The following is a 12,245-nucleotide window of genomic DNA, read 5'->3' as shown; positions in this document are numbered from 1 at the left end:
TAAAAATAAATTAAATAACTGAAATATATTTTAAAAGTCATTTTTAATTGAAAAACTGCTCATTTGATTCTTCATGGGGCCTCTGGAACCCACAAGTACCTTACAAGTCACTGAGGGGGCCCCTTGGGGGGCCCCCAGGGGCCCCAGGGGGCCCCCCGGGGGCCCCTAGAGACATGCTGGGGGCCCCTGGTGAACCCTTTGGGTATTTCTGTGCTGCAGCAGCAGCAGCAGCAGCAGCAGCAGCAGCTTTTATTTTGTTTTCTTTAAAGTAGAGTTTTGTTGCGAGTTGGGGTGTACGTACACAGCAGGCGATGAGCAGGCGCAAACCCTAAACCCTCGCCTCGACCCTGGAGAGCACCAGCCCAAACCCCAAACCCTAAACCCTAAACCCTAAACCCTAAACCCCATGCAGGCCATTGGGGCGGCTCGCCTATGCCTTCCATGGGGCCCTCCGAAGCTGTTTGTACACCGCAGCTCATTCTTGAGGTGTACGTACACCCCAGCCCTCCCCAGGGCCCCCTTGGGGGGCCCCCAGAGGACCCTTTGGGGGCCCCTGGGGGGCCCCCGTGGGGGCTTTTGGCCCAAAGTGCAGCAGCAGCAAGTGCTGCAGCAGCAAGTGCTGCAGCAGCAGCTGCAGCAGCAGCTGCAGCAGCAGCTGCAGCAGCAGCTGCAGCAGCAAATTAGAAATCAAAAGTGCTGCTTCGTTTTGTCTGCTGCGAGGCTGCGGGGTGCTGAGGTGTACGTACACCCCAGCTGCAGCAGCGGCAGCGGCGAGGAGGACTCAAATGGCATTTCAAAAAAGAATTTAAAAGATAATTCAAAACTCCATTTAATGCAAAATGAAGAAGAAGCAACAAAGACACAGCCAGACCCTTTTGCTGCTGCCCACAGGCGAGGCAGCGACCCCTTACAGCAGCAGCAGCAGCAGCAGCAGCAACAGGAGCAGCAGCAGCAGCAACAGGAGCAGCAGCAGCAGCAGCAGCAGCAGAATGTCTTGAATGCAGCCATCTTCGGGGTGTCTATGCAGGTTTGTGAAGGAGGGCTACAGACGCCCCGTAGGCCTCTGGTTGCTCGGTAAGCTTGAGAATTAGGGTTTAGGGTTTAGGGTTTAGGGTTTAGGGTTTAGGGTTTAGGGTTTGGGGCCGAGGACCCGCAACTTCCAGCGTAGAGCCCAACACTCCCCGTTCCCTCCAAACACGCCGTGGACGCCCATCCCCCGCTGCCCAGGCGCCAGGGTTCAGGATGCAGCGATAAGGGTTTAGGGTTTAGGGTTTAGGGTTTAGGGTTTAGGGTTTAGGGTTTGCGCGCAGGGTGCACCGCGTGGGTGTTTCTGGTGGTGGTTTGGGGCGGTTTGACCAGACTGACAGAAAGCGGTTTGTCAATGACTCGTTGGCGGTTTGTTGGAAGCTGTTGGCCGCGGAATGAGTCGGAGTGGCTGGAGGCGTTTGAAGCCTACAAAGTGCTAAACCCTAAACGGATTTGGGATTACCCTAAACCCTAAACCCTACCCCAAACCGCAAAATGTCAAACTCTCAAACCAAAAACACGAAATGATGGTTCCTGTGATCTCGGCTCGAATCCCTGTGCTCTGAATCGTAAACCCTAAAGCCTATGCTCTAAACCCTAAACCCTAAACCCTAAACCCTAAACCCTCGCGTGTGCGTCTGCAGCAAACCCCAGAATACCTGCAGTTGAACGCGGGAATGTCTTTGGAAAGTTACAAAAGAATTTATTTTTTCGAATTTGTTCATCGGTGGCTCGGAAGGGTTTTGGGGGTTTTCTTTTTCGGGGGTTTACTTTTTTTCCTTTTCAAAAGATGCATCAAACTCCCCCTCGCCCTCCGCCTCGCCGGTAAACCCTAAACCCTAAACCCTAAACCCTAAACCCTAAACCCTGAACCCTGAATCCTAGGCACCGCAGTGGGGGCTTTCGCGCTGAGAACAAGACAGACACGCACTGGCGGCAAAACGCGCCCACAGCCGGCGGCTTAGGGTTTTAGGGTTAAGGGTTTAGGGTTTAGGGTTTAGGGTTTAGCCTTTAGGGTTTGTGCGCGCAGTCTACGGAATGCTGGGAGGCATCCAGGGCCTTGTGGGGTGGTGGATGGTGCGTTCGGGTTTTAAAGAGCCTGAGACTGAGGTCAAGACCCCGCGGTAAACCCTAAACCCTAAACCCTAAACCCTAGGAACCGACTTTTCAGCTTCAGGTAGAAAGGTTTAGGGTTTAGGGTTTAGGGTTTAGGGGGGTGGGCTGCAGAAGCGAGGCCTCTAGAGGCGATCTGGGGCATTGAGAAACCCTAAACCCTCTTTGAACCCTAAACTCTAGACCCTGTTTTGTCTCAAACCCTAAACCCTAATTTTGCTGCGAGCCTTTTCTGCGCGTTTTAAAAGAAATATACCTGCGGGATCAGGGTTTAGGGTTTAGGGTTTAGAGTTTTGTGTTTAGGGTGCAGAGTGTAGGGTGTGGGGCCTAGGATGCAGGGTTAAGGGTTTAGGGTTTAGGGTTTAGGGTTTAGGGTTTGCGAGTGCGTCTTAGGGTTTCTCCCTACCGCCTGGCCTTCCACTTGGTAATGGCTACGGGCCTTTACACTTTGCTGCTGTGGCAGAGCTTGTCTTTGCTGCTGCCATCTCCCGCAGCAGCAGCAGCAGCAGCAGCACCCGCAGCAGCAGCAGCAGCAGCAGCAGCAGCAGCAGCAAGAAAGGACGTGCAAGCATTTGCTGCTCTTGCTGCTACCACCTTCTCCTCCGGGGCTTTTGTTGCTGGCAACGACGCCGGCAGGTGCTGCAACACCTGGCCGAAGATGGGAGACCAGTAAACCCTAAACCCTAAACCCTAAACCCTAAACCCTAAACCCTAAGGCCTAGGCAGCTGAGACTGCAGACGACGCCCCTCCAGTCAGCGCTCCGCAGTCGCAGATCCCGAGCCTGTGCAGCTAGGGTTTAGGGTTTAGGGTTTAGGGTTTAGGGTTTCGCATTTTAAGCTGCGCAGCGTCGTAGTCTTTTCACTGGCAGAGGGCTCAGGGCTAGGGTTTAGGGTTTAGGGTTTAGGGTTTAGGGTTTAGTGTGTCGGTTCTGGCCCTGAAGAGCAGTTCTTTCTCCACCCCTCCGGAGTCTCTAGGCAGCAGATTGTTGTCGCTGCAGGCCCCTCCGAGGGTTTAGGGTTTAGGGTTTGGGGTTTGGGGTTTAGGGTTTAGGGTTTAGGGTTTAGGGTTTGGGGTTTGCGTGCAGCTGGGTGCCGCCTGAGGTGTACGTACACCCGGGGCCTTGGCGGCGGTTTTTGGAAAACCCTCCGACAGTTCAATTTGTCCATCGGCTGTTGGCTTATTCGACATTTTTATTTTCTTTTCTTTTTTTCTTCAAACACTTCTCCAAACCCTTGCCTGCGGCTGCCAAGGAAAGCCTAGGGTTTAGGGTTTAGGGTTTAGGGTTTAGGCTTGCGCAGTGGGGTCTACGCCCGCGACAGCGCCGAGGGTTTAGGGTTTAGGGCTTACGGCTTGGGGTCTAGGGTTTAGGGTTTAGGGCTCAGCGGTTGCGGTTTAGGGTTTAGGGTTTGGGGCTTAGGGTTCAGGGTTTAGGGTTTAGGGTTCAGGGTTCAGGGGTTAGGGGTCAGGGTTTAGGGTTGAGGGTTTAGGGTTTAGGGTTTAGGGTTTGTGGGGTGCGCTTTTTGCTTTGGAGTGCGTCGGGCTGGGAGTGACGCAGGCGGCTCCGTGCCCTCCAAAAGTTAGGGTTTGGGGATTGGGAACTAGGGTTTAGGGTTTAGGGTTTAGGGTTTAGGGTTTAGGGTTTGTGTCGCAGGCTGCGGTCCGGTTTCTTCCGCTAATGACTTCTTTGCAGCTGCTGCTGGGCATTTTTACTGTTCTCTATTACGTGCCTACTGAGCTCGGGGTGCTGCATCAGGTTTGCTGCTGCTGCTGCTGCTGCTGCTGCTGCTGCTGCTGCTGCTGCTGCTCATAGTGCTGCTGCTGCTGCTTTCTTTGCTGCTGCTGCTGGTGCTGCTGTTGTTGCTGCCGCTACGGCGCTTGTTGCTGTTGTTGGCGCTGCTGCTGCTGTTATTTGTGTTTTTGCTGCTGCTGCAACTGCCGCTGTTGCTGCTGCTGTTGCTGCTGCTGTTGCTGCTGCTGCGGCTGTTTTCGCTGCTGTTGTAGCTGCTGCTTTTTTGCTGCTGCTGCTGCTGCTGCTGCTGCTGCATTTGGAAACCCTCCTTTTGTGTTTCTACAGGCCGGGGGTTTATTGACTCTCAGCAGCGCCATTTACTTGTTGCATCTTCTCTGTCGCCTTAAACCCTAAACCCTAAACCCTAATTCCAACAGAGGGGTTCGCTGCCCGCAACATTCACAGCCGCCAATTGAGGGTTTGCAGATATCTAACAAACCCTAAACCCTAAACCCTAACTGATTCTGCTTCTAGCTCCAGCAGCGTCAATTTCAAGTCGCTGCGCATACAGCAGCAGCAGCAGCAGCTGCTGCTGCTGCTGCTGCTGCTGCTGCTGCTACGGCAAGTGTTAGCTCGTGTTGCAGCGGCGACGCAGCAGCAACTAGCAAAGCAGCAGCAGCAAATAGCTGCAGCAGCAGCAGCAAATAGCTGCAGCAGCAGCAGCACTTTTTATTATTTGTTTAGCAGCAAAACCAAAAGAATAAAATTTGCACTTTTAAGCCACGCAGAGCCGCTTGTTGGGTTTCAGGTGTACGTACACCTCAGCAGCTGCTGCAGCTGCTGCAGCTGCAGCAGCTGCTGCTGCTCTTCTAATTTTTCTTTTTTGTTTCTTTGTGTCCTTGTCTCTCTCATTTATTTATTTATTTATTTATTTATTTATTTATTTATTTATTTATTTATTTACAATTTATTTATCTTTGCTTCCGGCGTTTTTGTTTCTCCTCATCTATTATCCATTTGGGCGTTTGTCGATTTGCTGCTGCACCTCAAAGTCCAGTGGTCTGGAGCAGCAGCAGCAGCAGCAGCAGCAGCAGCAAGAATGGTAGCAGCAGCAGCAGCAACAATAGCGCAGGTAGTAGGCAGCGAAGGAAGCGGCGGCAGCAGCAAACAGTAGCAGCAGCAGCGGAAACAGCAGCAGCAGCTGCGGTAGAAGAAGCAGCAGCAGCAGCGGAAGCAGCAGCAGAAGCAGTAGCAACAACAGTGCCAGCAGCGACAGCAGCAGCAGCAGCAGCAGCAGCAGCAGGAACTGCAGCGGTAGCGGCGGCAGGAGCAGCAGCTGCTGCAGGAGCAGCAACTGCTGCAGGAGCAGCAGCAGCAACTGCTGCATCAGCATCTCTAATCCTATTACTGCTGCTGCAGCTGCTGCTGCTGCAGCCGCAGCAGCAGCAGCAGCAGCAGCAGCCTGCTTGTCTTCCCCGCCTCCCCGGGTGCGGGCGTGAGGTGTACGTACAGCTCGCGCGCGGCAAGAGGGCTGAAAGGGTTTGGATGTTTTAAATGTTTTAAATGTTTAAAAGAATTAAAAGAATAAAAATGAATTAAATGAATTTTAAATTTTGAAAAGAAGACAAAAGAAAAGGCAAAACGCGCGACTGCAAGAGCTGTCTAGACACCGCAGCGCCGCGCAGCGGAGCGGCGGGGGAAGACTGCCGAGGTGTACGTACACCGCAAACCCCAAACCCTAAACCCTAAACCCTAAACCCTAAACCCTAAACCCTAAACCCTAAACCCTGTCTCAGCGGCACACGCAAGACGCGGTCTGCGGGCGAGGGGGGGCAGCAGCGCGTGCGTTGTTTGGAGAAGTGAATAAATAAAATAAAATAAAATAAAATAAAATAAAATAAATTAATTAAATAAATTAAATTAAATTAAATTTTGTTTTCCATTTCCGGAGAAGTCCCGGAAGCTGAGCCCGCAGCCACTCCTGAGCAGAGCGCTGCCTCTAGGGGCTGAGGGTTTAGGGTTTAGGGTTTAGGGTTTAGGGTTTTCGGCCTAGGGTTTACAGCCCCCCGCCAAGCTTTAGCCTCCTTTTTAAATCTCTTTTGCAAAGCACTCTCAGTAGAGTATTCCGGCTGCCAACTTTCCCTCTCAAACCCTAAACCCTAAACCCTAAACCCTAAACCCTAAACCCTCAGCGCGCAGCGGCCAAACACGCAATGCAGCGTCTTGCCGCATCTCGCCCCTCATCCTGGCCTGCAGCAGCAGCGGCGAACTGATTGCTAGGGTTTAGGGTTTAGGGTTTAGGGTTTAGGGTTTAGGGTTTAGGATTTCCAGTTCTTCGCAGTCGGCTGAGCCCTGCACAGCAGCAGCAGCAGCAGCAGCAGCAGCAGCAGCAGCAGCGGCAACAGCAGCAAATGGCGGCGTCATAGGGTGCTGCTGGCTGCAGCCTCTCTTTTTCTTCAGATGGTTGCAGCAGCAGCAGCAGCAGTTGCAGCAGCAGCAGCAGCAGCTGCTGCTGCTGCTGTTGCAGGCCATCCTCCAGTTCGGCTGCTGCGCTCCTTCCTGCTGCTGCTGCTGCACCTGTGCGGCCACACAAGCGTGGCGCTGCCCGCAGCAGCAGCAGCAGGAGCAGCAGCAGCAGAGCCAGAGTCAGCAGCAGCAACAGCAGAACCCGAGCCAGCAGCAGCAGCAGCAGCAGCAGCAGCAGCAGCAGCAGATGCTGCTCATGGGCAAAGTCAAAGCGCCTCGGAGGCGACTCTGCTGAATTCCTTCGAGTCTCCAGGTGTACGTACACCTGAAGACGAGGGCCCCCTCCTCCCTCTTGCTGCTGCTGCTGCTGCTGCTGCTGCTGCTCCTGCTGCAGTTGCTGCTCTTCCGGGCCCTGCTGCAGGGCCTCCTGCTGCTGCGCCTCCCGCTGCTGCTGCTGCTGCTGCTGCTGCTGCTGCTCTCCGCCCCTCCCCGCTGCAAGACCCTCTTCTCTCCCGCGTCGGCCAAAAGCGAAACGCCATGTATGGAGAAGACTTCTACTCCTGTAAGCTGCTGCTGCTGCTGCTGCTGCTGCTGCTGCTGCTGCTGTTGCTGCTGCCGTTGCTGCTGCCGTTGCTGCTGATTCTGCTGTTCTTGCGTGTTCGAAGCTTACTGTTTTGCTGCCTGCATTTGTAGAGTCGCGGAAGATTGTGCTGCTGCTGCCTCCCCCCGTTTCTGTTGTTGCTGCTGCTGCTGCTGCTGCTGCTGCTGCTGCTGCTGCTGCTGCTGCTGCTGCCTTTGCTGCTGCACCCCTTGCTTCTTTCGAACCTCTGGCTTCCCTTGCGTTTGCTGCTGCTGCCTGCCCCGCCGCGCCTCCCCCGCTGCCCCCCCGCCGCCGCCGCCGCCGCCGCCGCTGCTGCTGCTGCTGCTGCTGCTGCTGCTGCTGCTGCTGCTGCTGCTGCTGCTGCAGACCTGGAGGAAATGCGCTCGAAGTGGCTGTCTTACCACCGCGGCGGAGTGGCCACGGCAAGTGTACGGACAGAACTGAAAGACTTAATTGCTTTTGCTGTTTGCGCGGAGTTGGATTTGGACTTGGAGGAGTTGTGGCTGGACAACTCCAAGATCAGCAGCAGCAGCAGCAGCAGCAGCAGCAGCAGCAGCAGCGCAGCAGCAGCAGGCGCACTCGGATACAGGTGGCTCCTCTTTCCCCAGGAGCCCCTCGGCTCCGACCTCCACCTCCGCACCCTCGTCCTTGCTCTCGGTCCGCCCCCCCTGCTGCTGCTGCTGCTGCTGCTGCTGCTGCTGCTGCTGCTGCTGCAGCGAGGAGTGCTGCTGCTGCTGCGGCGGCAGCGAGAGGCGCTGCAGCAGCAGCAAGCGTCCCTGCTGAACTGCCGAGGGCGACTGCTGCTGCTGCAGCAGCACGAGCGGCAGCAGATGCTGCAGCAGCTGCGGAAGCAGCAGCCCGTGCTGCTGCTGCTGCAGCAGCAGCAGCGTAGCCTAGACTCCTCCTCCCAATCCTGCTGCTGCTGCTGCTGCTGCTGCTGCTGTGCTGCAGAGTCGAAGGTTGCTGGACTGCTGCGGCTTTTACAGGAGACCCAGGCGTCTCTGAAGGAGTCGGGGCTTTCCTGTGCGTACAGCCAAACCCTAAACCCTAAACCCTAGCCCCAAACCCTAAACCCTAAACCCTAATTTCTGTGCGTGTCCTGCTGCTGCAGTTCCTTTCAGCGCCGCCGACGGCGCCGTAGAAGTCCAGTTCAAAGCCGCCTATACAGACGACCTCACAAACCCTCAAGTCTTCAGCTGCACAGGTTAGGGTTTAGGGTTTAGGGTTTAGGGTTTAGGGTTTAGGGTTTGGGAGTCGTGCAGCCCTTTTCCTTCGGCGCCTGTGCCTAGCGGATTGTTAGCTGCAGCCGGGGGCTTCATTCTTCACTCCTGAGGGCCTGTGTCCCAGGCCTGGGCCCTAGGGTTTAGGGTTTAGGGTTTAGGGTTTAGGGTTTAGGGTTTAGGGTTTGGGGTTTGTTCGCGTGCAGCAGTAACGCAGGGCTCGGGGGTTTCGCTGGGGTCCCTCGAATACGACGCAGTGGAAGTTGAAGGAGGAAAAATGTTTTCAACTCCCCAGATAACCCTGGGGGCTGACAGCGGCCTTTGCGGTAACAGGGTTTAGGGTTTAGGGTTTAGGGTTTAGGGTTTAGGGTTTAGGGTTTGGGGTTAGGGGTTTGGGGTTTGGGGTTTGGGCGTGAGGGTTCAGGCGTAGGGTCTGGGGATGAGGGCTGGGGTGCGGGCCTGTGCAGGGTTAGGGTTTAGGGTTTAGGGTTTAGGGTTTAGGGTTTAGGGTTTAGGGTTTGGGGTTTGCGGGTGGCGCGCGCAGGACTGTTGCTGCTGCGGGCGCTGCTGCAGCGCTGCAAGGGTTTAGGGTTTACGGAGGTGCGGCTGGCGGTTTCGAGTGCAGATATAATTCTCTTAAGAGCTGCTGTTGCAGTAGGGTTTAGACCCTCGGGGCTTTTTGCTGCTAAGGGCACAGTTTTCCAAACCCTAGTTGCAAACCCTCAGCTTCCGGAGCCCCACGTTGCTGCTCTCAAGCAGAAGGCCGCAGCCCTCGGTAAACCCTAAACCCTAAACCCTAGGCCCTAAACCCTAAGCCCTGAAAATCCCAGCTCCTGCGCAGCCCTCAACCCTGAGATAAGCCCGAAACCCTAATTCAAGCCTAAACCCTAAACCCTAGCAAACCCTAAACCCTAGGGCGGCCCTAGGGTTTGCTTCGGCGCAGCAGCAACGGCCGGCGGCCGCGCGCCGCCGCACCTTGCCAGGCGCCCTAGGGTTTAGGGTTTAGGGTTTAGGGTTTAGGGTTTAGGGTTTATCAGGGTTTAGGGTTTAGGGTTTAGGGTTTAGGGTTTAGGGTTTGGGTGCAGAGCGGATGTCGACGTTTTTGTCGAAGTTGTACTTCCAAGCGCTGGCGCTGCTTTGCCTAAATGGAGAAAAAGTGAAAAGTCCAAAAAGAGAAGAGTCGGGTTTGTTGGCTTTGCCCCCAGTTGAGGTGTCTGTACACCCGGCGGCGGGGCCCCACAGCAGCAGCAGCAGCAGCAGCAGCAGCAGCAGGCGGAAGCGCGGGCTGCTCGGGTGTACAGACACCTGCCCCCTCTCCAGAGCCATCGCCGGACTCAGTGCTGCCTTTTTGGTCATTATAATTATAATAGCATTAAGTCGGCGGCGCTCGAAGAGCAGCAGCAGCAAGGCGGCGCTGCAGCAGCCAGCAGCAGCAGCAGCAGCAGCAGCAGCAGCGCAGCAGCAGCAGCAGCAGCAAAACGCAGTCGACGACGCAGCAGCGAGCTGGTACTTCCAACCCCCGAAACACTGGAGGGAAATTGAAAAGGCAACTACGGAGTCCGAGGGGTGGGCAGCAGCTCTGGCGGACTCCAACAACTAGCAGCAGCAGCAGCAGCAGCAGCAGCAGCAGCAGCAGCAAAAGCTGCTGCAGCAGCAGCAGCAAAGGCAGGAGGGAACGACGGAGTCAGAGGGATGGCGGGCGGCAGCCCCAGCCGACTCAAGCACCTGCCGGCAGCAGCAGCAGCACCACCGCAGCAGCGAAGCTGCAGCAGCAGCAAAAGCAGCAGCAAAACCGCAGCAGCAGCAGCAAAAGCAGCAGCAAAACCGCAGCAGCAGCAGCAAAAGCAGCAGCAAAGACACAAGGGGACCACTGAGTCTGAGGGATGGGCGGTAGTAACCCAACACCACTCAAGCAGCAGCAGCAAGGACAGCAGCAGAAACGGCAGCAACAGCGGCAGCAACAGCAGCAGAAGCAGCAGCAGCAGGAAAAGCAGCAGCGGCAGCAGTAAAGGCAGCAGCAGGAAAGGTGGCAGCGGCAGCAGCAAAAGCAGCAGCAAAACCGCAGCGGCAGGAGCAAAAGCACCGGCAGCAGCAGCTGCTGCTGCTTTTGCTGCTTCCAGCTGCGTCCCCCCTCCAAGCAGCAGCAGCAGCAGCAGCAGCAACAGCAGCAGCAGCAGCAGCAGCAGCAGCAGCAGCTTGAGTTTGCCGCGTGAACAGGATTCGGGCCTTTCCAGAGACGGCTGGAGAGTCCCGAGTTGGGGAATAGAAAAGCTGAATGGAAAATAAAATAAAAAAAAGAAATAAAAGAAAAAATAAAATAAAAAGAAATAAAAAAGAAATAAAAGAAATAATAAAATGTAAATCGGCGCTTGGGTCTTGCAAAAAGGGTTTCCGATTTGTTTCTGCAATTTGCCGTTTGCAGCAATTTGGGTGAAGTTGAATTTTGCGAATTTTGGATTAAATTGGACGAAATTGGAAAAAAAGGAATTAAAATGAATTAAATTTAATTTCTAATTTCAATTTAATTGAAATTCGGCGCAAAAAGAACCAAAATGGCGCTCGAAATTCCAAAAGTTTGAAATTTCGAAAAGTGCAAAAGGGAGTTCAGCGGCAGGTGTACGTACACCCCAAACACGTGCCGATCTGTGCATTTGAATTTCTTTTCTTTTCGCTTCACTTCATTCATTTCTTTCCACTTCTTGAGTTCATTCTTGAGTTCATTACTTCATTATTTTGATTATTTTTCATTTTCATTTGCATTTCCTTCAGTCTTCGCTCCTCTCCGGCCCCTTCGCTTCCTTTCTGCATCTCCACTTATTTCCATTTATTTCCATTTATTTCCACTCTTCTTTGTTTGTATTTACTTTATTTGCATTTATTTGTATTTGGGAAAAAAGAACTTTCTTGAAATGAACACAACTGTACAGTTTGAGCGAAAGTGCAAAGAGTTGCGTTCGGGTGTACGTACACCCGAACGCCCCCAAGTAGCCGCACTGTGGAGTGTCTGTACAGGACGTTTTGGAGCTCTTTTTGAACCCAAAACGCGAATTAAACATTCAAATAAAAGACACTTTAATGGCAATTCTTTTTATTTGTTTCCGCCACCTTTTTGCTTCTTTTCCCGGGCCTTCTGCTGCAGTTTTTGCGCACTTGCGGGTGTACGTACACCGCAGCTAGGTGCCAAAAATGCACTCCGGAGGCTTGAATATATATTGGAATATATATATATTAATTTTATGTAAAATAAATAAATATATTATATATAATATATGTATTGTGTGTGTTTTTGCATGCATTATGTATATTATATATATTATATTCTGTAACACATCACATATATATGTAGACCGTGTAAATCCATGAAATATATATATATTTAAATCTCCATAAGATGTACATATATTTAATACAAAATAAATAATAAATAAATAATAAATAATAAATAATAAAATATACTTATATGTACATAACAAAACATTCATGTGGGCACTAATATATATATAATATATATATATATATATATATAATACATATATAAACACTGCACAATAGCATATATACTTATATATATATATATATCTTATTTGCAATTAAAGACAAACAATTTGCAAAAGAAACTAAAATGAATCAAAAGAACTTGTGGTGTATAAGGGCTGCGTTGGGTAAAAACACTTTCGTTTTGCTCGGAGGGTTTCGCGGCTTTTGAGGTGTACGTACACCCCACGGATGGTGGGAGGGGGAGAAGCGCAGGAAAATGGAATTAAATAAAATGGCAAAAGAATTATAAAAGACAAAATTAATTTAATAAAAATGGAATTAAGTAAAATGGCAAAAGAATTATAAATGATAAAACTTAATTTAAATAAATGCTGCATCAAAAAGCCCCAGTAACGTCCATTTCCATTTCCCCCTGCTGGATGTACATACACCCCAAACGCATGCGTTCTCTGCACTGGCAGATAAAACATTTCTTCAAATCTTTAAATCCATTTATTCCATTTAATCCATTAAATCCATTAAATCCTTTTAATCCGTTTAATCCATTTAATCCATTTAATCCATTTAGTCCATTAAATTCATTTATTCCAT

General features: G+C 52.1%; 3 protein-coding genes across 3 annotated transcripts; all 3 read left to right on the top strand.

Moving 5' to 3' along the window:
• Positions 1–998: 998 nt before the first annotated feature.
• On the top strand, positions 999–2,812 carry ENH_00079850 (cytochrome C oxidase assembly factor COX15, putative; the record flags this gene model as incomplete). The annotated part of the gene is made up of 3 exons (XM_013583200.1): positions 999–1,074; positions 2,057–2,150; positions 2,533–2,812. The coding sequence occupies 3 exons, from the start codon at positions 999–1,001 to the stop codon at positions 2,810–2,812; spliced, it is 450 nt and encodes a 149-aa protein (XP_013438654.1).
• Positions 2,813–9,246: 6,434 nt separating this feature from the next.
• Positions 9,247–9,756, top strand: ENH_00079840 (hypothetical protein, conserved; the record flags this gene model as incomplete). The annotated part of the gene is made up of 1 exon (XM_013583199.1): positions 9,247–9,756. One exon carries the CDS (start codon positions 9,247–9,249, stop codon positions 9,754–9,756), a length of 510 nt encoding a protein of 169 aa, XP_013438653.1.
• A 283-nt stretch (positions 9,757–10,039) lies between these two features.
• On the top strand, positions 10,040–10,369 carry ENH_00079830 (hypothetical protein; the record flags this gene model as incomplete). Its single annotated transcript, XM_013583198.1, is given in 2 exon segments — positions 10,040–10,162; positions 10,166–10,369. Coding segments are annotated over 2 exon segments (327 nt in total).
• Positions 10,370–12,245: the final 1,876 nt, after the last annotated feature.

Source organism: Eimeria necatrix, genomic scaffold, assembly GCF_000499385.1.
Source record: "Eimeria necatrix Houghton genomic scaffold, Enh_scaff85, whole genome shotgun sequence".
In the NCBI taxonomy this organism is placed as follows: domain Eukaryota; phylum Apicomplexa; class Conoidasida; order Eucoccidiorida; family Eimeriidae; genus Eimeria; species Eimeria necatrix.
This window is presented reverse-complemented; position numbering and strand designations above follow the sequence as displayed.